At 43.3% G+C, this 25,446-nt stretch overlaps 1 protein-coding gene across 2 annotated transcripts in view; it reads left to right on the top strand.

Annotated features, from left to right (window-relative positions):
* Positions 1-25,446, top strand: part of LOC137645879 (type-1 angiotensin II receptor-associated protein-like) — a 51,539-nt gene that overhangs the window by 3,583 nt on the left and 22,510 nt on the right. Inside the window, exons 1-2 of one of the 2 annotated variants that reach the window (XM_068378891.1) lie at positions 15,747-16,008; positions 18,880-18,914. In XM_068378891.1, coding sequence (XP_068234992.1) covers positions 15,919-16,008; positions 18,880-18,914 — 125 coding nt within the window. In that variant the 5' untranslated portion in view covers positions 15,747-15,918. Of the gene's footprint in view, positions 1-15,746; positions 16,009-18,879; positions 18,915-25,446 lie in introns of those variants that run through there. The other variant, XM_068378892.1, reaches the window with a different exon arrangement.

Here is a 25,446-nt window from a genome sequence, read left to right as displayed (position 1 = left end):
ACATTGCCCAAGAACTCCGAGGCACTTGCGGCTCTCCTGCAAGAGAGAGCTAGGAGATCTTCCCCAGTGGCAGGAATGTCAGCAAGCAACATACCCTCAGTTTGATGACCTCGACTCACCCCAGGCTCCTATGGGTGAGAGCTTGGGGGTGGATAAAGATATGGACTCTGATGACTACATCCCTAGGGCTGCTAGTCCTAAGTTCACCTCGGAAGCCGAGGGAAGGGAGTCCAAGTACGCCTTCTGGCAAGTCTTAGCCTGCATGAGGCTCATCAATGGGTTGGCTAACCCTGAGATGGCTCCTTAGGAAGGCAACAACACAGTCTTGGACCATGTATATGGTACCCAACAACCACTTAAGGCCATTACAGCTTTGCCCTGGTCGAAGGGATTGACAGCAGGGAGAAAGAAGGCGTTCTCACAGATCACTGGGTCCTTTAGCTCTTCCTCCAGACTCCTCCCACCTCCCTTTATCCAGCAGAGGAGATATTACGAGGTCACGGACGAGCCCCTCCCGGCTTTGCCTCTTAATTCCATCATAGAAGCCCTCTCGAGGGGGTCCCATTCGAGGGGCTTTCTGGGCTCTCAGCCTCGTTTTTAGCATCTGAGATCCTAAACAAGGAGAAGGTAGCAAAATATGCCATGCAGGATACTTTGTGGCTTGATGTGTGTTTGGGATCAGTGAGCCACCTTGTTAGAACTGAGGATTGGTCCAAGGAGTCTACAAGGAGGTCCATGAAACCCTTTCATTTGTTGGGCACTCAAACTTCTCGAATTCTTCTCTCACCTATGGGCGAATGCAATTTTGAGGAGTCAGGATGTCGTGATTGAAAGGTTCCACAGGCAGGTCCCCAAGGCAGAGATTACAAAGCTCAGGAACTCCACCCTTCACGTATCGACGCTGTTTAAGGCGGAAGAGGTCAAGAGGGCGGCTGAACGATGGAGAAAGCCCTCCAAGGACTTCCTTTTTCAGAGGACCTTAACATCCAAGTCGTATGGCAAGGCTCCACCACCTGTCAGGAAACAGCCTCAATCCACCAAACCCTCGACTAGCAGGACAGCAGGGTCCTCTAAGAATGGGGCAAAACAGCCCTTTGCTGTCAAAGATCCAAAGAGCTCCAAACTCTCCAAAGGAGGTAAAGGTGGTAAGGGAAGTGTCAGAAGCTGCTCCTGCAAGGGAGGGCAAACCTCTCACCTGCCCACCAGTTGGGGGATCCTTGCAACGCTGCTGGCAGAGGTGGCTGTAGCACGGGCTCGATCCTTGGACAGTCTCTGTGATTTGCTCATGGTATTGCATCCCATTCGTTCAATCTCTATCCTCTGACTCTGGATCCTTTTCCATCAAGCTCCTACACGAAGGGATCTGCAGAGGAGCTGGCCCTCCGGGTCGAAGTCAAAACCATGTTGGAAAAGGGCGCCCTCCAAGAGGTCCTCGATGGCTCCCCAGGCTTCTTCAGTTGACTCATTCTTGTGAAAAAGATGTCTGGAAGCTGGAGACCGGTAATTGATCTCTCGGCTCTGAACAAGTTTGTTCTTCAGACTCCGTTCAGGATGGAGATGGCAGACATGGTCATACAAGCAGTAAGGCCACAGGACTTCATGTGCACACTGGATCTCAAAGACGCATACTTCCAGATCTCAATTAATCCGTCTTCAAGGAAGTATCTTTGGATCATACACGAGAACAGGTAATACCAGTTCAAGGTGCTGTGCTTCGGTCTTTCTACAGCACCCCAGGTCTTTACGAGGTTGTTCGCCCTAGTGTCGTCTCCTAAGATACCTCGACGACTAGCTGGTCCTAGCAGACTCGGTGGGGATGCTTCTTCAACATCGAGACAGACTGCTTTAGTTTTGTCAGGATCTGGGGATCGTGATAAGCCTCGAGAAGTCATTCCTGCTTCCCTCTCAAAGACTAGTATACTGTACCTGGGTATGATTATAAACACCAACATGCAGAATGTTTTTCCATCAGAGGACAGAGAGCACAGGCTGAGGGAAGAGTTCCAGCCCAGAAGTGGTTGTGTCTCCTAGGTCACCTGGCATTCCTGGTCCGGCTAGTGCCCAATGGCCTTCTCAGAATTCAATCTCTTCAGTGGCAGCTGAAATCCAGGTGGAGCAAACACACGGTCTCCCCGGTTATTGTTCCCATGGGGCAGTGGTGGGTGACAGGGGAGAACCTTTGCAGAGGGACGGACCTTCTCACCCCTCCCCTGGAATGGATGCTATACAAAGAGGCATTAAAAGAAGGGTGGGGGCCCCACATGGCCTCGGAGCTATGATCTGAGTCTGAAAGGTACGAGCACATAAATCTCTTTTAGAGGTGAGGGCAGCCTTTCTACCCCTCTAAAAGTTTCAACAGTTCCTGCCGAGTCACTCTGTGGTGTTAATGAGCGACAACACCACAGTAGTGGGTGATGTAAACAAACATGGTGGTACCTTTTTCCAACCCCTATGCTATCTAGAGAGGTTGACGATGGCTCCCCAGGCTTCTTCAGTCGACTCTTTCTTTTGAAGAAGGTATCTGGAGGCTGGTCATAGACCTCCCACGCCTGAACAAGTTTTATGTTCAGGATGGAGACTTGAGGCACAGTCAGGCAAGCAATCAAGGCATTAGACTTCATGATGATGATCAACTTAAAAGATGAGTACTGTACTTACAGATCGCAATCCAACTGCCTCCTTGAAGTACCTCTGGTTTGTCATAGCGAGCAGAGTGTACCAATTCAAAGTCCTTTCCTTTGGTCTCTCAATAGCTCCACAAGTTTTCAACAGAGTTTTTACTTTAGTATCAGAAAGGGCACATGCCAACAGCATTTGTCTTCTGTATTACCGAGACAAATGATTGATCTTGGCAGACTGAGAAGACGACCTCTTTCTTCTCTGAGACAGGCTTCTATCATTCTGTCACGATTTTGGGATCATGGTGAACCAAAAGAAGTTGGTTCTAGTGCCCAAACAAATTCTGATTTACTTAGGTGTGGACATCAAGACCATTGTAATAAGTCTTCCCATCTCGGGACAGACTGGTATGCTTTCGAGAGGTGGCTCTTCCTGTCTTTGACAGTCTTATCTGTCAGCACAGCTTTGGTAGGTGTTGCTGGGTTATCTAGCCTCCCTGGAACGTCTAGTTCCAAATGGTTGTCTCCACCTTTGGTCTCTTCAATTGGAGCTGAAGAGACTGGTCACAATTGCAGTGATCCTCCTTTATCATTAGTTCTGATAGGGGAGGATTGCAGACTCGATCTGGATTGGTGGGTGGATAAAACAAACCTTTTAAGGGGCTCGCCCGTTCTGTCGCACCCCCAGAATTTCTGTTGCGCACGGATACGCCGAAGAAAGGATTGGGAACTCATTTCCTACAACACCTAGCGTTGGGCCAGTGGACCGACCAGGAACGTCGATGCCATATGAACGTGTTAGAGCTTCGAGTGCTTCTTCTCATGCTCCAACACTTTTTCCTCATTTGACCAGTCACTTGGTAGCGTTGACAAGCGAAAATACTCGTTGTGGCATACGTTAACAAACAAGGCGGTTCTTTTTCTCGGCAGTTGCGCCAGCTAGTAGTAGAAATTTACAAGTAGTCAGTGCTCAACTCAATTACTCTGACAGACCCTTTTATTCTAAGCAAAATGTCCGTGTATCAAGCTAAGCGGGCCATCTTCTGCGGTTGGTGTCGTGGGAGGTATGTTTCTCCTGTCAGATCCTCTTTGCTGTTGATAGCAGAATTTTTACTTTATCTCTGGAGAGAAAAACACTTATCAGTTGTAAAAGACTATCACTCAGCCTTGAGCCAGGTGTTTAAGCTGAAAAGAGTTGATATTTCCTCTTTGGTGGATCTCACTATGCTCATACGAAGTTTTGAGCAGTCCTTTAGTCCAGTTGAGGCGAGACCACCTCCTTGTGATGTTACCAGGGTCTTACGTACCCTGAAGAGGGCACCTTATGAACTGCCGAGGCTTGCCTCAGAGAGAGACTTTAATGTCATAATGGTGTTCTTGTTCGCCTTAGCTTCCACCAGTGGGTTAGCGAGCTTCATGGTTTTCCCTTTAGCGCCACACTTACCAAGCGCTGGAGGTAGGTCTCATTCTCCTTTGAACCTGAGTTTCTAGCCATAACCCAGAATCCGTCAGTTCTTGATTCCAGGTTTTCCTCATCTCAGGTTTTGAGTCTTATCGTGGTAACAGACGACCCTGATAAGCTGCTTTTGTGTCCTGTAAGGGTGCTGAGATATAATTGTACACAAGCACCTCAACCTCACCTGCAACCACTATTCGTCAGCACTGGAAGAGTTAAGAAGCAGGTGACTAAGAATACGATCATTTGGCTGAGGGAAGTTATCAACTGTACCCTTTCACCACCCCCACCCTCTGCTCCTGGTAGAGCTTAGGTTAGAGCTCGTGATGTCGGGTGTAAACACGACCTTGGCATTCCTTGAAAATCTCTGTGGCGCAGGTACTTAGGTAGGCGTCTGGAAACGGCAGACAATGTTTTACTGCATTTTACTTGTGGAAATCGACCCAAAGGTTCCAAGGCACCTTTTCACTAGGAACTGTGGAGGCTGGACAACAGGTGGTATAGCTGCCTCTGCTCTTCTCACAGGACCATTAGCATCGGATCAAGGATGGAGGTTATACAGTGATGCCTCGCTGCACGAAATTAATTGGTTCCATAAGGTCTTTAGTAAAGTGATTTTTTCGTGTAGCGAGTCGCCTTTTACATGTAAATAGCCTAATTCGTTCCAGACCCTAGAAAAACACCACATTTAATTATTATAAAAAGTATATTCGCCGCTAAACAGTACTAGATATATGAAAAGTGTACAGTATTTTGATAATTTAATAACAAGTTAACATTAGTATTCTGAAAAAGAAGTGTTTAATTAGAGAAAACAGAAAAAATAAAGTAACAAAAATGTGGAACCTTACTTTTGGAGTGAGGCGATGTCCGAGAGCGAAGTGTGGGGCGGTAGAGGAGGAGGAAAGGTAGAAAACGTTTACGTACAAGTGGTAGAAAACGTAAACGCTTAACTTTGCAAAACATATTATAAATGACAGAAAACATTAACAATTAATCGTAGGAAACGTACTATGAATGGCAGGAAATATTAACACTTAACTTTACGATAAATTTAAAATAGTTTTTTTTCAATATTAAACTTACCCGATAATCATGTAGCTGTCAACTCCGTTGCCCGACAGAATTCTACGGGAGGGATACGCCAGCTATCACTATACTAGAAGGGGGTGTACTCACCAGCGACACCTGTGGCCAGGTACTACAGTACTTCTTGTTGACACCTCCTCAATTTTTCCTCTGTCGTGCTTCCGGCAAGACGTTCTGGGATACGCTTATAATCTTGGAGTATTGTTCACGGCTTTTGGTGAAGTATTTCTCTCAGATTTCGGCTGTCGCTATACTGGAAACTTCTCTATTAGCTTAGATAGCTTTTATTTAGTTCTGATTAATGGTTAACGATCTTTTTGCTTGATTTGGAATCCCCCTTGACTAACTCTTTGATTCAAGATGTCTGACATTTCACAAGCCCCACCCCATAGACGATGTAGGTCTTGTAATAGGCGTATTCCGAAGGCCTCGGTAGATCCTCACACCGCTTGTTCTGACTGTAGGGAAAGACCCTGTCAGTTGGAAGATCGATGTGAGGAATGCGCCGGCCTTTCGGAACTTGAATTTGTTCGATTCCTGAAATATTCAACCAAGTTAGAGGGAGAGAGAGTTAGGAGGAGTTCTTCTCGCTCTTCACTGTTTTCCTCACCTCATGATCCTCAACCTTTTCCTCCCCCTGTAGTGGCTACCCCCGAACCTACTATTAGTACTCAACCTGATATGTCCGTTGTTTTGCGTGCCATTCAGGCTTTAGGTGACAAAGTGGAATCGGTGGTTAGTGATCATAAGTCTCTTATGGCAGAAGTCAAAGAACTTAAGGTCAAAAGTGCAGTGGGAGGTGATAGTGCCAGTGCTGTGACAAGTGCTAGTGTCAGTGCGGTGCCAAGTGCTAGTGTCAGTGTCAGTGTGGTGCGTGAGGGTACTTCTGTGCGTGCCAGTCGTCCTCCCAGTCCGGGACCTCTTGCAAGCTCCCAAGCCCAGGGGAGAAGCAATGTCGAAGGGCAAAAGGGTTCGGCAGGCCTTGATCGGCGCACAGAAGTATCCTCGGTGGTTGCGGGCGTGTCTTACAGAGACCGTCACTCCCACCCGCAGACGATTGAGCCCGTCTTTTACTCGTCTGCTGAAGAAATATCAGGTAGGAAACGCTGGACTCAGGTCTCAAGACCTCTCAAACGCAAAGTCCAGACCTCAAGAGCTCTACAGCCTGGTTGCAGTCATTGGATTAGCTCTGACTCTCCGCAGTCATCAGGTGACTGCACACCTCCTAAGAGGGGTAAGGTGATGCCGCAACAGACCTCATCTTCTGTTAAGGCTTTACCTCAGCAGACCTTAGCGTCTGTCGACCCCAAGTTGACTTTACTGCAGTCCATGCAGTTACAGCTTGCGGTCTTAATGCGTGAGTGTCAGGCTGAGAAGGTTACACCTCCTCCTGCGATCGCTCCGCCTAACCGCAGTCCAGTCTGCCAGGCGTACGAAGTTGAGGCTCCTCAGGATACCTTACCGCGTACTGAGTTGCCAGTTACCAGCGGTGTGCAGCAACCTCCGCCTTCCTTAAGGCATCCTCAGCAATGGGAGCAGGAAGCTTATGCCTTACTTCCTCCGCTTCCGCTTACGGTTCCACCAGCGAGGCAACAATCTCTTGAGGTACGACAACCTCTTCCAGCCATGAGGCAGCCACCTCAGCTCTCGCTGCAGCGACCTCAACCCTCCTCAAGGCGAGAGCCTCAACACCTTAGGCTAGCACCTCAGGAACCTCAACTCGCGAGACAAGAACTGTGTTCTGCGCAGCCGCTACCTCAACTTTCACAGCTCTCACCTCAGGAACCTCAACTCGTTCCTCAGGAACCTGCTACTGCGCATCCGCAACCCTTACAGCAAGCGCAACTCTTGAGACAAGTTACTCATGCCAGGAGTCAGCCACCTCAACCCATGCGCCTACCTTCCACTTCTCTTCTTGACCAGTTTTTGGAGCCTGAACCTCAGGTTTTAAATCAGCAACAGAGACTTGAGGATGAAACCACAAGCGTTTATGCACCCGCTTGTTCAGACTCTGCTGTTCAGCATACCACTGTTACATTACCTCTCACTTCGCTACACTCTGGTGATGAGGTTTCTGAGGAGGAAGCTGCGCACCTGGATCCCTCATCAGACGTGGATGAATCCAAGTCTTCTCCTCTACCCATTGACTTTCGTAAGGTCCTGGCTCTTTTCAGAGAGGTATACCCGGACCATTTTGTCTCTGCTACCCCCCGCTCTCCTCCATCTGAGTTTTCGTTGGGCATGCAGCCTGTTAAATCAACGTATACTAAGCTCGTCTTTGCTAGGTCCTCTAAGAGAGCTTTAAGAATTTTAGGGGAGTGGTTGCAGTCTAAACAGCAACTAGGGAAGACTTCCTTTATGTTCCCACCTACTAAGCTCACTTCTAAAGCGGGCGTATGGTATGCCACAGGAGAGGAACCAGGCTTGGGAGTACCTGCCTCTGCCCAGGCTGACTTCTCAAGTTTGGTCGACTCTCCTCGTAGAACAGCAATGAGGCGCTCTAAGGTTTGCTGGACCTTCTCCGATCTAGACCACTTCCTAAAGGGTGTATTTCGGGCCTTTGAGATATTTAATTTTCTAGACTGGTGCCTGGGGGCCCTTAGCAAGAAGACCTCCCCTGCGGACAAGGACTCGGCCATGCTTTTAATGTCCTGCATGGATAAAGCAATTAGGGATGGATCTGGCGAGCTTGCTTCAATGTTTGTGTCAGGCGTTCTTAAGAAAAGGGAGCAGCTTTGCACTTTTCTTTCTTCCAGCATCACACCTTGTCAAAGGTCTGAACTCCTTTTCGCTCCACTCTCTAAGTTCTTGTTTCCCGAAGAGCTTATCAAGGACTTGTCTGCGGCCCTGATTCAAAAGGACACTCATGATCTTGTGGCCTCTTCAGCTCGTAAGACTAAGGTTGCTCCCTCAGTCCCCAGGACTTATCGCACCCCAGTGGCTGATACTCCTGCGACAAGGTTTATTCCGCCCTTTCGTGGTAGAGCCCCCAGCCGAGGAAGCTCCCGTCCAGACTCTTCCAGGAGCAAGTCTAGGAAAGGTTCCAAGACTTCAAAAGGCAAACACTGACTCTCCTCCTCTCCAGACAGCAGTAGGAGCCAGACTCAAGATCTTCTGGCAAGCCTGGGAAAAGAGAGGTGCAGACGCCCAGTCTGTCAGGTGGCTGAGGGAGGGTTACAGGATACCATTCTGCCTCAAACCCCCTCTGACCACTTCTCCCATCAACCTCTCTCCCAACTACAAGGAAAAGGACAAGAGGCTAGCGTTGCACCAGGAGGTGTCGCTCCTGTTACAGAAGAAGGCAGTGGTTATAGTCCGGGACCATCAATCCCCGGGCTTCTACAACCGTCTCTTTCTGGTGGCCAAGAAGACAGGAGGTTGGAGACCGGTGCTGGACGTCAGCGCGCTCAATGCTTATGTCACCAAGCAGACGTTCACTATGGAGACGACGAAGTCGGTCCTAGCAGCGGTCAGGCAGGAGGACTGGATGGTCTCGTTGGATCTGAAAGATGCTTACTTTCACGTTCCTATTCATCCAGACTCCCAACCTTTCCTGAGATTCGTTTTTGGAAAGGTTGTGTACCAATTCCAAGCCCTGTGTTTTGGCCTAAGCACAGCTCCTATGGTGTTTACGCATCTGATGAGGAATATTGCAAAATTCCTCCACCTTTCGGACATCAGAGCCTCCCTTTATTTAGACGACTGGCTGTTGAGAGCCTCCACGAGTCGTCGCTGTCTGGAGAGTCTCAACTGGACTTTGGACTTGATCAAGGAACTGGGTCTGTTAGTCAACTTGGAAAAGTCCCAGCTCATTCCCTCCCAATCCATTGTTTACCTGGGAATGGAGATTCGGAGTCAGGATTTTCGGGCTTTTCCATCGGCCCCAAGGATAAGCCAAGCCCTAGATTGCATCCTGAGCATGCTGAAGAGGAGCAGTTGCTCGGTGAGACAGTGGATGAGTCTCACAGGGACCCTTTCATCGTTAGCCCTGTTCGTCGAGCTAGGGAGACTCCACCTCCGCCCTCTCCAATTCCATCTAGCAGCTCATTGGGACAAGGATTTGACGCTCGAAGCAGTCTCTATCCCGGTCACCAAAGAGATGTAGACCACTCTCTTGTGGTGGAAGACCAACCTCCTTCTCAGGGAGGGCCTATCGTTAGCGATTCAGACCCCCAATCTTCATCTCTTCTCGGATGCATCAGACTCGGGCTGGGGCGCGACCTTGAACGGACAGGAATGCTCGGGAACGTGGAACAAGGAACAGGAAACGCTCCACATCAACTGCAAAGAGCTATTAGCAGTTCATTTGGCCCTATTGAACTTCAAGTCCCTCATGCTAGGCAAGGTGGTGGAGGTGAACTCCGACAACACCACAGCCTTGGCTTACATCTCCAAGCAGGGAGGGACCCATTCGAGGAGCCTGTACGAGATAGCAAGGGACCTCCTCATTTGGTCAAGAAGTCTAAACCTCACCCTAGTTACGAGGTTCATTCAGGGCAACATGAACGTCTCAGCAGATCGCCTAAGCAGAAAAGATCAGGTCATCCCCACGGAATGGACCCTTCACAAGAGCGTGTGCAACAGACTTTGGACCTTGTGGGGTCAGCCGACAATAGATCTGTTTGCCACCTCCATGACCAAGAGGCTTCCTTTGTACTGTTCCCCAGTTCCAGACCCAGCAGCAGTTCATGTGGATGCTTTTCTGCTGAATTGGTCCCATCTAGACCTTTACGCATTCCCACCGTTCAAGATCATACACAAAGTCATTCAGAAGTTCATCTCGCACGAAGGGACACGGCTGACGCTGGTTGCTCCCCTTTGGCCTGCAAGAGAATGGTTCACAGAGGTACTACAATGGCTGGTCGACGTCCCCAGGACTCTCCCTCTAAGAGTGGACCTTCTACGTCAACCTCACGTAGACAAGTTGCACCCAAACCTCCACGCTCTTCGGCTGACTGCCTTCAGACTGTCGAAAGATTCGCTAGAGCTAGAGGCTTTTCGAAAGAGGCAGCCAGTGCGATTGCCAGAGCAAGGAGGGTATCCACTCGTAGAGTCTACCAATCCAAGTGGGAAGTCTTCCGGAGCTGGTGTAGAGCCAATGCAGTGTCCTCTACCAATACCTCTGTAACCCAAATAGCTGACTTCCTATTACATCTAAGGAATGAGAGATCCCTTTCAGCTCCTACGATTAAAGGGTACAGGAGTATGTTGGCTTCAGTTCTCCGCCACAGAGGTTTGGACCTTTCTTCCAACAAGGACCTTCAAGACATCCTTAAGTCTTTTGAGACTTCTAAAGAACGTCGTTTACCCACTCCAGGCTGGAATCTAGACGTAGTCTTAAGGTTCCTTATGTCGCCTAGGTTCGAACCTCTCCAGTCAGCTTCCTTCAAGGACCTTACCCTCAAGACTCTTTTCCTCGTCTGCCTTGCAACAGCTAAAAGAGTCAGTGAGGTTCATGCCTTCAGCAAGAACATTGGGTTCACATCCGAATCTGCGACATGTTCTTTACAGCTCGGATTTTTAGCTAAGAATGAACTTCCTTCACGTCCTTGGCCTAGATCGTTTGAAATTCCTAGCCTTTCCAACATGGTAGGTAACGAGCTAGAAAGAGTTCTTTGCCCTGTCAGAGCTCTGAAATATTATCTTAATAGGTCAAAACCTATTCGAGGACAGTCAGAAGCCTTATGGTGTGCAATCAAGAAACCTTCGATGCCCATGTCCAAAAACGGGGTTTCGTATTATATATGGCTTCTGATTAGAGAAGCCCATTCTCACATGAAGGAGGAAGACCTTGCTTTGCGGAAGGTAAGGACCCACGAAGTGAGAGCCGTAGCCACTTCGATGGCCTTTAATAAAAACCGTTCTCTGCAGAGCATAATGGATGCAACTTATTGGAGGAGCAAGTCAGTGTTTGCATCATTTTATCTTAAAGATGTCCAGTCTCTTTACGAGAACTGCTACAGCCTGGGACCATTCGTAGCAGCGAGTGCAGTAGTAGGTGAGGGCTCAGCCACTACATTCCCTTAATCCCATAACCTTTTTTAAACTTTCTCTTGAATGCTTTTATTGTTGTTTTTATGGTTGTTACGGTAGGCTAAGAAGCCTTCCGCATCCTTTTGATTTGGCGGGTGGTCAATTCATTCTTGAGAAGCGCCTGGGTTAGAGGTTGTGTAGAGGTCCTTTAGTAGGGGTTGCAGCCCTATATACTTTAGCACCTTAGAGTTGATTCAGCCTCCTAAGAGGAACGCTGCGCTCAGTAAGGAAGACGAACTTAATAAAGGCAGAGTAACGGTTCAAGTCGACTTCCTTACCAGGTACTTATTATTTCATTGTTATTTTGAGATAACTGATTATATGAAATACGGGATACTTAGCTATCCTTTAGTCATGTACACTGGTTTTCACCCACCCCCCTGGGTGTGAATCAGCTACATGATTATCGGGTAAGTTTAATATTGAAAAATGTTATTTTCATTAGTAAAATAAATTTTTGAATATACTTACCCGATAATCATGATTTAATTGACCCTCCCTTCCTCCCCATAGAGAACCAGTGGACCGAGGAAAAATTGAGGAGGTGTCAACAAGAAGTACTGTAGTACCTGGCCACAGGTGGCGCTGGTGAGTACACCCCCTTCTAGTATAGTGATAGCTGGCGTATCCCTCCCGTAGAATTCTGTCGGGCAACGGAGTTGACAGCTAAGTATATTCAAAAATTTATTTTACTAATGAAAATAACATTTTTCTTCTATTTTTTTTTTTACTTTAAGTTTTCTATTTTCTAAATCTAATTACACTACGTGTTTTCTTCATCACTACCCCTTTCCTTTCTTAGCTGGCGCTTGGTCTGCTTCTACCAAAGGCCTCTTACTAAAATATTCGTCTAAAGAAGCTTGTTTCTGCCTGCTGCTTGAAATTTTTCTGAGCACACTTAACCCCATGCCAGCCTCGTATTTCTTGATTATTTCCGTCTTCATCTCCATGGAAAACATCATCCTCTTCTTTCCCTTGACATCAGCGACTTTCTTGGAACCCATGGCTAATGATGTGTCGTAAGTATCACACACGATTGTTACAAAAGCAAAATCGCAAACACTAAGTCAATGCATACAATACCATTGCCGGAACGAGAAGACATAGGAACGCCGATGCGTAGATGTACGATGGGATACAGTACAGTAGATGCCGACCAATAGGAGAGCAGTGATGGTAACTAGCATCCGAGTAGGGAGATAACCAATAGGAACGCAGGAGGATGGTAGCGAGTTTACGGCCTGGCGGCGCGCAAATTTTAAAATCCATCTCGGATATGGTCGGGCTCCAGCTCCGTACCGCCTTCGTTGTCCGAAACATTTTTCGTGATCCGAGTTGTAAAATTCTTTGCATCTCCTTTCGTGAAGTGAAAATTTTGTAAACCGATTCTTTCTTAGCTAGAGGTTTGATTGTATGTTAGGCTTGGATGAAATTGAAGATTGACTAACCCTTTCCTTTTCATCTTCCCCTCTCTTAGGACACAGCACAATAGTACAAACCTTACGCTCTTTATACAAATTTGGCCCGCTATCACCTATCGCCCAGTAACTCTTGCCTGCAAGCAAAACTGACGATAGAACACAGGTGTGTGAGCAGTGTAGCTGGGATGACCCCCATATCCCCCGCTAACTAGCAATGGGTAGTTACACCTTGCTAAAAGTCTTATGGCTAGTCCTCCAGCTTTGCCAAAAGTATATCTCTAATAAAAAATTCAGGTTTGTATCATTAGGAAAAATACAAATTACTTTAAATTTATCATGTTTTGAAAGCCATTTTTATTTTTTGTAACTATACAAACCTGACTCCTTTATTTGAACTTTCCCGCCATCACTTATCCCCAAGAAATCCTGACTGCAATCAGGACAACTGCACAGTGAGCAAGCAAGGGGGCGGGCCTTCCCTGCTCCTGGCGGGTAACTACCAGTCACATGTTTACACCTTGTTATAAAAGTTTAACTGCTGTGTATGCCATCTTGGCTGATATATAGCCTATGTAAAGACTGGTTTTATGGTTAAAAAATACAAGTTACTGTACTTTCAAAATTTGCCTTCTATCAGTTCAGGCTGATGTAAAAAGATCACTAAGAATACCGCATCATTCTGGCTTTGGGAAATAATAGAGCACAACCTCATTCAATGGGTGACCTGGAAGAACCTATGCATGGACACAACCGAGAAGTTATCTAGAAATGATAGACAACCTTCACTGCCCACTACCTGTGGGAATTTACCCACAAGTCTTTTAACATGTTATGTCTTGGACCTGTTGTGGACCATACTTTCTGGCTTCTCAGGAAATGATAGAGCACAACCTCATTCAACAGAGGACCAAGAAGAACCTATGCAGCACATGCCTAGGAAGTTGGAGGGGTTGGTAGAGCATTAACCTTCTGGAAGAACCTGTCAGTGGTGCAAGCACTGAAGGTAGGAGTCTAGAAATGCTAGACAGCCTTAACAGCCCACTACCTGTGGGGATGTACCCACAGGTCCTTTAACACATTCTATTTGAAACCAGTGGTAGCTGCTTAGTAAGTTATTTTGCATACCTAGCTCCTACACAGGGCAAGAAGCATCTCTTTTAAGATAGCGGTGACAATGTTAGTCTAGCATTTGGGGTAAGAATGTCTGGCCCGTTATCATCTTTCCTTTTCCCTTCCTTTAGGTGCTGCCGTCGATACAGGTAAGCTACCATACTGAGCAGCTATTTTTATTTCAGATGTTAAATTCCAATGGGGATATTCAGGACAGTAGGTTCCTCTGTGAATGTCTGTTTCCTGATAAAAACCTATCCTGTCTCCTGAGAATTTTTTCTCAGGTTGGTAGATTGTGAATTGGGGTCAACAATCTTTCAACTCTTCAGGTCCGAGTGTCCTGATGTCCTGGGATTTTAAACAAGTTAGTTTTGTCATAGGAGCCTCCTCCTAAGGATAACTTATATCAAAGGACAATAGTTTGAATTCATGTAGGAACAAATCACAAATTTTTTAGAATAATTATTATTCTTCATAGCTGTACCAGCTTGAGTCCTTTAAGTTTCACTACTGCCTCATCCACCCCACAATTCCTAGGTGAAGGGCAAAGTAACTACCGGCACAGAGTTATGAATTTTAACAGCTGAGTTCCAGCTCCAATGAAATCATACTCTTATTAAAAGATTCTGGTTTGTATCATTAGGATAAATACAAATTACTTAAAAAAAATATTACTACACCAATTCAAGTAATAATAGCTCATATGAGGTAGTAGGTTGGCCAAGGCACCAGCCGCCCGTTGAAATACTACCGCCAGAGAGTTATGGGGTCCTTTGACTGGCCAGACAGTACTACGTTGGATCCTTCTCTTTGGTTACGGTTCTTTCTCTTTGCCTACACATACGCCGAATAGTCTGGCCTATTCTTAACAGATTCTCCTCTGTCCTCACACACCTGACAACACTGAGGTTACTAAACAATTCTTCTTCGCTCAAGGGGTTAACTACTGCACTGTATTTGTTCTGTGGCTACTTTCCTCTTAGTAAGGGTAGAAGAGACTCTTTAGCTATGGTAAGCAGCTCTTCTAGGAGAAGGACACTCCAAAATCAAACCATTGTTCTCTAGTCTTGGGTAGTGCCATAGCCTCTGTACCATGGTCTTCCACTGTCTTGGGTTAGAGGTCTCTTGCTTGAGGGTACAATCAGGCACACTATTCTATTTAATTTCTCTTCCTCTTGTTTTGTTAAAGTTTTCATAGTTTATATAGGAAATATTTATTTTAATGTTACTCTTCTTAAAATATTTTATTTTTCCTTCTTTCCTTTCCTTACTGGGCTATTTTCCCTGTTGAGGCCCCTGGGCTTATAGCATTTTGCTTTTCCAGCTAGGGTTGTAGCTTAGCAAATAATAATAATAATCTAGACGCTACATATAATGTGTTGTGTCTATGATGTGTACATCTAAGAGAGAAGAACTGTAATCACTATTTGAATTTTAATTATGTTTGAGAAGATTTCAGCCATCTTGTTGAATCCGGAGAAGGAGCATTCAATAAAATTCTAACATAACGTTCTTTTATTCTTAATTTATTTCAAAGTGGCAAAGGAGGTATGACATCCTGCCACAATGCCATTCCTTAACAACAATTGTGCTCTAATACTTAGTTGAAATTAAAAGATAAACATTTTACTTCTATGACATAAAATAGGGATATTTTGTTCTCACCTTGTCTCAACTTTGACATCTTTCATTAGAGATCAATCCTTCAATCATTGAGTAAAACTAGAGATTACTGCTATTGCTTGTTTTAAAACACTTATTATTTTACCTTTAAACAGTATTGATTTTTGTATTTTATTTATAAAAATTGAATGCCATACTGTACTACAACCAATAAAATTTATACTTGATTACAATATTAAAAAAGTGACCTTTATTTTCACTGCTGTAAATAGAGAACTGCCTCACTGTAGTGAGGCACTCTGGCAAGTCATCATTTGCAAATGGAAGGGATTAAAGTGTCATTGGTCTTGTGTAGCTACGTGATTTGCTGCCAGCATAAAACTCTTACACACATCTAGTCCAAGGGAGGGTGGCTGCCCAGCCACATCTAGTGTGTGAGCTTATGAATACTGTACTGAAAAAATTCTGTTCTATTTTATATCAAGATATTGTCAAAATCAAATTTTGTGATAATGAAGGAAATTTGGTATAGAAACTGATTTTTGCAGCAAAATATTAAATAGTGGCAATGTTTCACTCGATGAAAAAGGGAATATTTTACTTATATCGAATTTCTTTTATGGAAATAAGTCATAAAGACAGACTAGACATACTGTTTGTAAGTATTTTAAATGTACCAAATATTAGTTGTGGTAATTCAAAATTGAGTGTCATTGTGTGCAAGTTAATTTGATATACTAAGTGGAGAGAAGGAATGACATAGTGTAAATGGTTGGGGACTTTTCTTCATTCTCATCTTTAGTGAGTTTTTTGTGAAGTAAATGATTTCAATCTTGTGAAGGCTAACTTTAATAGTTTGCCTTTTTTATTACTAGTATAGCGCTTGCAATTTAAGAGATGTTTTAATTCAGATGCATGTTAGGTGCTATTGGGTTTATTGTTTACTTAATGTAATTTGAATACCTATTTGATTTAAGACTTCAGATTAATATGTAATACTCATATAGAATAAACCTTGTGTAGTGATTTGGAAAGGTTAGATTATTGCCAAGGTATGAGGGTTTTAATGGATTATTTTTTTTATTCTGAAAACATAGGCTATTTATTATGTAGATTATCTATTATAAATGGCACTGTCAGAGCCAATTATGCTTACTTACCTTTTTAACCTATTGTGAGCTTCTAGTTACCCAAAATAGGAATCACACTTTCACTTTTACTTACTGCAATACTGTAGTGATTTTCCAATTCCATTAATTTTTTAATTAAATGGAACTGCCAGGTCATGTATGGTTATGCATTGCATGACTGGGTGCATTCTTTTAGGTAGCCTTATACATTGCATAAATCTGGGCTCACACGTTGAAATTTTTAATTGAAATTCTGCAAATTTTTGCTGATACCTGCTTTTGTGGGCATTTTCTTAGCTCATCATGCTGGCTTTGTTAGCCAAAGAGCTACAATTTTGTTGGGAACAAAGGAAAGTCATTATTTAAATCTGATAGAAAAAGTGGGTTTCATTTGTAATGATTTTATGATTTAAACATTTTAGAGTAGATTTCCATTCAACATGCATTATCACTTTGCTATAGAGAAAATATTTGGAATCTGTATTCATCTTTGTGTTTGTATATAAACACTCATATCATCTTCTCATAATTCAGGAAAAAAAAGACTCGATAGCAGTTTATACTGTGTATGGTTTAGTCTTGTAAAATTCTTAAGGGTTTCTTCATCTTCTAACATAAGCTCCTGCAAAGGTTTTCAGCTTCTGGGGACTCCATAAAATATTTCTTATATTTCTTCTACATCTTGCTATTTTCAAAACACAATACTGAATTAGTAGAGTGTCATCATCTTAAAAGAGGTCTGCGATTACTGTCAATCTCTTTAAATTCATCACTAGTCTTAACTCATAAACCAAAAATGACTGGGAAGCGGTAGCGGAAAATTCAAGTAGCATGTGAAAGATTCACCCGCATGGGTTTCCAAAATTTTAGCAAATTGCAGGAAAACATTTTAGCGGACAGAATCATTTAGCTATTACTTTAGTTGTTCTGACACGAATACGAACCCTCGTTCTTTACTTAGGAGATAGAAATTAGCTCAAGCTGAAACACAGCTATAAAGTCTTTTAATGAGGTGTCAACAACCAGTCCAGTTGTTACCAGTGGGTTGTGGTGAAGCTCGCCTTCCCCCCCACCCCCACTTTCAACAACCCCACCTTGATATTAGACGTGGTTGAAAGGGAACATTCTCTTCTATACTCCCACTTAAGTACTGTATGAATCTCCATTATAAAAGACAATTGTTTGTATTTGTGCCGGAAGACATGATGAATTTGTAGATAATTTGTATTTTTCCTGATTATACAAACCACAGTCCTTTACTCATGCTTCCCCGCCATCACCAGCGGTGCTTCCCAACTCCCAGCCAGGTAATTACCTAATTACCGGCCACCTGTTTACATTTCATTATAAAAGTTTTAACTGCAATATTCTCTAACTTTGCTGTTATCACCCCTATGTAAAGGACTCGAGTTTGTATAGTTAGGAAAATTAAGAATTATCTCCAAATTTGGCATTTTATATTTTTTTTATTTGAAGGTCAGTCTCTTTAGTCTTTACTGTAATGATGTTTTAAACACCGAATTCTTTTGACTTTGAGTTTAGTTCTCATCTTATCCAGGTTGTATCTCATTTGGTCACTTTTAGGTTTTTATCAATATCTTAACATTTTAAATTTTTATATACAAGTTATTCATTGTCACTAGTTCAGGTTTATAAAAACAAATTAATTTATTGGTTGCTCAATATCTGTTACTTACATCACTTTTAGTACCACCTACCTTCAAGTTATCAGTAATTTTATATAATTTAGCTATGTGGGTGGCACTATAATTTTTGAGTCGCACGTTTCTTCAAATTTTTTTTTCTCATTTTATTAGCATTTGAATTACTAGTCTTGCTTGTATGTGTTCAAAGATAAAAAGTATATCTTTACATGTATCATTGTAAGGTAGGTTAACCAGAGGACTTTTGAAATTCTTCCTTTTCGTAGAACTGTGTATAAATTATTAATATTTTAATAGGACAGAAAATTTATCTTGATATTTTATTGTTAGATATTACTGCCTTTTGTCAGAAAACCAGGCCCAAATTGTTAAGTCATTAAGTACTTTGGGATGTAGTTTATACTGGGCCTAAGAATAGTAGGAGCCTCTCAATTTCAAATACCTGTACTGTAGTAGCAGTTATTGCAACTGGGATTCTATTGCAAGGAAGACAGACATTCTCTGATCAATTGGTTTGTATGGGAAAGCACAGTTGTTCATGGTCTCTGTTATGACTACTGTTTGAGGCATATGTATACTAATGTAATGAGTTTTATATCTGAGGAACTGTTTTGTTTACCATTTTATATGTGTTTCTGGGCTTAGCATACAACACAGTATTGGTCAACAACAGGATGTGTTGTGTATGCTGAATATTTAGATTTAGCCAATCAATGATTTTTCTTATTTTCACAGGGCATATTCTTCGCACATCTGACACTCGCAGTATGGTAAATCATTTGTGTTGTGATGAAGTAGTGCTTTGATGTTTTATACCTTATTTTGTTTGCCACAAAGTTTGTAGTTTCAGACATTATTTTGTAAATACAGTAAGGATATTCCAGGATGGGCACCTTTGTCTCCTTGCTTTTTTTTTTATTCTTTTTTTTTCTTTTTTTCTTAAGAGTTGTGGCAATACCAGAACCAATCGCTGGCTTGTATATTTTATTTTACAGTTCCTTGTACAGTTTATTTTACAGTTCAAGGCTTTTTGTTAGAAATAGTGAAGCATTTGCTTTCCACAAGGTTTTTTATTTCTTAATGTCATGATTTTTGTGTGCCTGTATTGTATAAGTATTGTACTGTGTGTATATGTATTGTAATTTGCTTTTAGCTCTAATTATCTTTTCACGAGTTAAAATTAGTATTGATAAACATTACCCTAGGATGATTTATTTAGCCCTGAACCTGAACAACCCACCCAAATTTTACCATATTGGCAACCCTGATAGTTCCTATTCTGCCCTGCCATTGAAAACACTGATGGCTGAACCTCGAGCTTACTCATCTCTGTATCCAGTTGAATAACAACCTTTCGCTCCTTTAGAGTTTCAATACACTTTTTGCCCTTAGCACCTTAAACTATTTGTATGGTTGTTGGTATTTCTATACCTATTATCAATATTAGCAGTGCTTTGTTTATCCTGTTTGATTGCTGTTAATTCGTTATTGTTGTTGTGCAACCAGAATTCATCTTCTTAATGGAGTTGCAGGATTGGTTAGCAATTCCTCATTCTACTCTGTCAGGAACTGCCCTTCCTGCAGAGTCAGAATGAGTTGTAAAGAAATATGACCCCCATAAGAGTTGTTCCAGTTGCAGAGGTAAGGTCTGTAATATTTCTTCTTGCTGCAAATTCTGTCGTACATGGCCCAATAACAAAATGTCTGTAATGATAAACATCAGAAATTGTTACAACGAAAGAAAGCTTTCAAAGAAAAGAAAAAAGTCTACTGGTAATGAAGATATATTGGATTTTGTTTTGAGGCCTCCAGTTCTTCAACCCTGGTTATGGGGGATTCCTATCCCAACTCGTGGCCCCCCCCTCCCCCTTAACCGATTTGCTTGCCTGTTGACTCGACTGTTATATAATCTAGATTTAGGTCTTTAGAGTCTTCTTGGGGACATAAGTTAGAAGTTTTACAGCAAAACTTGGACAAGCATATAGCTAAAATTCAACAAATTGAGTTAAAAGCTGGAAATAGTGTTTAATCAAACAAAATAACCAATAGCCTTGTTGATTTCTTTTCAGCTCCCTGTTAGGTACTTGTCAACGGTACCTCAGGTAAAGGTACAACTGATTTCCCTTCATGCAAACCCTGACATGGGGTAGGCCTAGTTGGAAACAGGTCTGGGTTGGTACCTCCCAGTAGTTTACCAAACAAATCCCAGGCATTCCTGTAGCAGTATCTGAGATCACTAGGGTCAGATTTGAGGGGTTACGACCTAGTGTTAGACTTAAGATTGTTAGTCATTATTCCTTAACTAGATTGCCAGGGGAAGGTCTGGATTATGGGTCTGAGTTAGTTGAGGATAGTGAGAAAGAGATTAGATCTAAGGGGCCGCTTCCTGCGGATCCTCTGGGCGAGGATCAGGATGTAGAGTTCAGGAGCATTTTGGAGATAGTATTAATATTTTTTCTTAAACTTAGTCGTAAATCCAAACCCCACTCCCTCTCGTTTTACTGAAAGGGTCTTTTTGAACACCCCCTAGCAGATGCTTTCTCTACTATGCTCTCTTTTTGCACAGAGATTTGTGCAGGTCAGATCAGATGTATCGCTAAATTATCGATGTTGGTTAATTATGGGAGAAGAAGCTTTTCTTGCCATCTTAAGTTTTGTAAGGGAATCTGTCAAGTGGCGGAGAATTCTTCTTTTGTCGATCCCCTCAGGTCGAATCCGGAATTCAAGTGCCTATTGGGTTGCTCTCCTCCCTTGCAGAGATCTTCCATTCCTATTCCTTTGGAGGACGTGTGCTCTATGGAGTCCGCTCTTAGCCATTTGTAGGAAGTGCAATCATTTAATATTAGCCTTTTAGGCAGTCTTTAATATACATTAAAGGCTCGGGGTTTGTTCCTATGGATATTCTGTTGTTCTAAAGATTGTGCACTTTGATCTCTGTTTCATTGATCCATTATAATTGCATTGCTTCTAGTATGCAGGCCATTTTGGTCTTCTTAAGATGTCGGAGACAAGTTCTTCTGCCTTCATTGGTTGCTCTCCATCATAGGATCTACCTTTTACCCTTTTCCCCTTTCAGAGAGCCCCTTTTTGACGGTCAGGTTTTATCGGAAGTCTTTTCTGACCATCAGAGTGATCTTTCTATAGAAGCCCCAAGAGCTTTTGCTTAGACCTTTTCATCTGGCTCTACGCCTTTTCTCCTGAGTTCTAAACGTAGGCTAGCTTAGGAGAGATTTGGCCTTCTTTCCACTTAACTCCTGACCCCAGTTGACTCTTCCCAGACCGTCACTCATTCTTGATCTTCAGGCTCTTTATTCTATGGCTAGGGGTTTTGGCTAGCAGACTTTGTAAACCCAAGAGTAAGGTTTAATCCAAGAGATTATCTGCTTCTTTCTCTCATGGAGATAAGGGTTTTTGGGTAGGAGTCGTTACCTCGTCTCGAGGAGTCTGTCAGGGGCTTGCCTCTTGCGCCATTGACCAGCTTGGCTTCAGAGAGTGGTGGACTAGTGGGTGGTGGAGATTTTGAGATCAGGCTATGGTATCCCGTTAGCTTGAACAGCAATTCCCCCCAGTTCCATCAGGGGACACAGGTTTTGGAGAGGGAACTTTTAGCTCTTGTGAAGAAGGGCACCGTCGACCAAGCTGCTCCTTCCCCGGGTTTTATTCAAGGATGTTTGTGGTCTTAATGACTCCAGGGGCTTGGCATCCCATAATCAATCTCTTGGTGTTAAACACCTACATAGCAAAGACTCCTGGATGGAGACAGTCCAGTCCGTCCTTTCATCAGACCGTGGAGGGGATTGGATGATCTCAATCAATCAGGAAGATATTTATCTCCAGATTTCGATTTATCCAGAGTGCAGACTTTTTTTTGTTTCACCTCATCATCAGGGTCTATCAGTTAAAGACCCTTTGCTTTGGCCCATTTGAGGGCCTTTCAGTTAAATACCCATTGTTCTGGCCTTTCCACAGCTTCTCAAGTATTTTCTCGAGTAGTGGCTCCTGTCTCGGTTATCCTCCACCAACAAGGCCTTCGAATGTTGCGTTACCTAAACGATTGGTTAGTCCAGGTGTCCTCCCTAGAGGACTGCCTTTTGGAGAGGGATCTAGTCCTGGCTCTGTGTCAAGATTTGGGAATTCATGTGAATCTAGAGGAGTCCTCTTTGATCCCATCCCAAACCTCCATTTATTTGGGAATCTTTCTGTACTCCAGGGTTTTGAGGCCCTCTCCTTTTTAGAATCAAATAGACAAGCTTCTCAGACTTTCGGAAGAATTTCTGTCCTCAGAAAAGCCCAGTCTTCTTGTGGAGGTCTCTTTTTGTAATTCTAGCCTTGTTAATCCAATTGATTATGGGAGGATATCTCAGGATGAGATCATTTCAGCTTACCCTTCATTGGAGTTGGGACTTTGTTTTTGACGAGAATCCCATTGTTATCTCCCTTGAGTGTCTGGAAGATCTTCTGTGGTGGTCTCAAAGTGATCCCCTTAAACCTTAAGGGGATCACTTTGAGATGGACCTTCGTTCCCTTCCTCCGGATCTCATGTTTTAGTGCGACACCTCAGATCAGGGCTGGTTGGCCCATTTAAGTTTAGAGACCGTTTCAGACCTATGATCCAAAGTAGAGAAAACTGCTTCAATAAACTGGAGAGAATTAAGAGCTGTGCGGCTGGGCCCTCAGGCCTTCCAGGATCTCTTGTCAGACTCAATCGTGGCAGTCTTCGTAGAGAATTCTTCTGCTACTTTGTACATGAAGAAGCAGGTGTCACCCATTCAGAGTTGCTCATTTGGAAAGAACATGAGATTTTGCTCTGAGCAAAGAAGAGAATTTCGCTGGTTCCTCAGTTTCTTCTAGAATATCACAGTATCCTGGCGGATGCTCTGTTAAGAGGGAATCAAGTCCAAGGTTCAGAGTGGACTCTCTTGTCAGAAGATACTCGAGGACCTCAGGAAGAGGTGGCCAATCATAATCGATGTGTTTGCCACTCCTCTGAACTTTCATAGCCCAGTATTTTTCTCTCTGTTCCAGGATCCTCAGATCGTGGGGACAGATGCCCTGTTGCAAGATTGGGAGGGTCTTCATGCATACATATTTCCCTCTTTCACTCTGATTAGGTCAGTTCTCAACAAGGCAAGGAAAACCAATAGCCTATCCTTGACCATCATCATTCACTTTTGGCCTGAGAAGGACTGGTTTTCAGACCTTTTGGAGGTCTTAGTGGAGCCCCAGTTCTGTTACCAGAGGGACCAGATCTACTCAAACAACCCCATTTTCATCGCTTTCATCGGTCACTCCACGTGTTTCAACTATATGTCTGGAGACTATCAGGATGTTCTCCAGGAAGGAAGACTTTTTGTCTAGTCTTTAGCCAGCTAACCCTAGCCAGACGGTACTCCACACGTCAAGTTTATCAAGCCAAATGGGCATTTTTTAGGTGCTGGGGCCAGATGAAAGGTCATTCCTCCTCTTGACCTTCTCTGCCTAAAATTACCAATTTCTTGGCTACCTTCAAGGAGATATAGGTTTGTCACCCGCTTGCATCAATCGTTACCATTCTATGCTATCGTACGCCTGCAAGTCAAAGCTTCCTGAGATATCCACATCTCACATTCTCAAGAGACTATGGTATTGTATGGCTTCAAAGCAAAGCTTCCTGAGATACCTACATTTCATATTCTTAGAGACCTTATTCGATCCTTTTCTATCGTCCATCTGAGAGCACAGTTTCCATCTTGGAACGTTAACAAGGCTCTCCTGACTGAGGTTTCCTTAGTACAAATCTCTAGAGATGGCTCCTATCAAGAGTGCTCTTGTCCAAGACCCTCTTTTTAGTCTCCTTAGCTATGGCTAAGATGGTGGGTGAACTTGAAGCTATTTTGTGTTAGGTAGCCAGTTCTGAATTGGATTTGATTTTTTTGTATTTTCCAAAGTTTTTGGCTTGGACAGAATCAATGTCACACCCTCTTTCCAGGTCTTTTCTGTTGAGGTCGCTGTCAGACTTTGTTGGTAACTTGGAAGATGAGTTGTTACTCTGCCCAGTGAGAGCCCTTTTGACATACTTGCTCAGGTTAGCTGATGTTCGTGGTCGTCCACGTCAGTTGTTTTTACCTCCCTGGAGACCTTCAAAGCCATTATCTAAGAATGTGATGTCCTTTTTTCTGAGAGACTGCATAGTCAGGACTGGGGGACTTGGTGTCCATGACAGCCAGTTCCCAAGAGCCCACAGTATCAGATCTGTGGCAACCTCAAGTTGCCTTCATGAAAAATGTTGGTGTTGCTAAGGGCCTGGAGGCAGCTATATGGCAATCGAATTCAGTTTGTACCCTTTCTTTTTTATTTCAGAGATGTTTCGCAGTCTCTTGGCGACCTTAGTTCCTTGGGTCCCCCTAGATATGGCAAGACAGATCGCCAGGCCAGAAACTTTATTTTTGCCTTTATATTTAAAATGTTTCAGATATTTGAATTCTTTATCTAGTTAGTCTTAGGATGTCATAACTGGTGTTGGTTAACTAGGGTTTTGGTATGACGTGGTTGGGTGATGGGTTAGTTTGAATTAGGAATTATAATTTCCTTGTCCTATTATTTAGACCCTTCAGAGCTGAATAGAGATTGGGGTCTGACTTATACCGTAACTGACACTGAGTGACTGTTGCCAGTAACTCTTGGTTCCTTGTTTCTCGTAGTCAGACAGTCACGTTCTAGTAACAATGAATAATTCTGTTGTTTAGTGTAGAAACATTGGTCTTCTATGTTATCTATACCCCTCAAGGTCACCTAATACCAGACCAGCAGACTGACCAGGCGCTTTTGTTGTCAAGTGAATCGCTGCCTGTTGACATCAGATGTCGCTTGGCGACAGCTCCTCCAGGAGTCAGGTGACGGATGTTCTCAGTGTTGGCGATATTGGCCGGCATGTGTCATACTCGTAATTCCAAGTCGCTTAACACTGAGAGATTCGGTCACTCTAGGCACTTAATTGATGCACATGAGTTGCCTACTGCCTGTCAACTATCATTAGAGTGGAAATATACAGTATTTTTTTTGTTTTAAAAAAGAATACAGTATATATTACCATTTTATTTTACAAGTATTTTATGAAAAATTAACTTATTTTCTTTTTGCTGCTAACTTTGTCATTCATTTTTTTAATATAAATCACTACAGTATTAAAAAGGGGGTTTATTGAGCATGAGATTGAAAGCAGAATTTATCAGGAAAAATAGTTTACAGAGACTAATGAAAAAAAAGGTTATCTCTTGAGCTCAAAAGTAATAATCCATAACTGAATGTTTTAGTATAAACAAA

This window comes from Palaemon carinicauda, chromosome 8 (genome assembly GCF_036898095.1).
Source record: "Palaemon carinicauda isolate YSFRI2023 chromosome 8, ASM3689809v2, whole genome shotgun sequence".
Taxonomy (NCBI): Eukaryota; Metazoa; Arthropoda; class Malacostraca; order Decapoda; family Palaemonidae; genus Palaemon; species Palaemon carinicauda.
The sequence above is the reverse complement of the archived record's forward strand: the minus strand, read 5'-3'. Positions and strand labels throughout refer to the sequence as shown.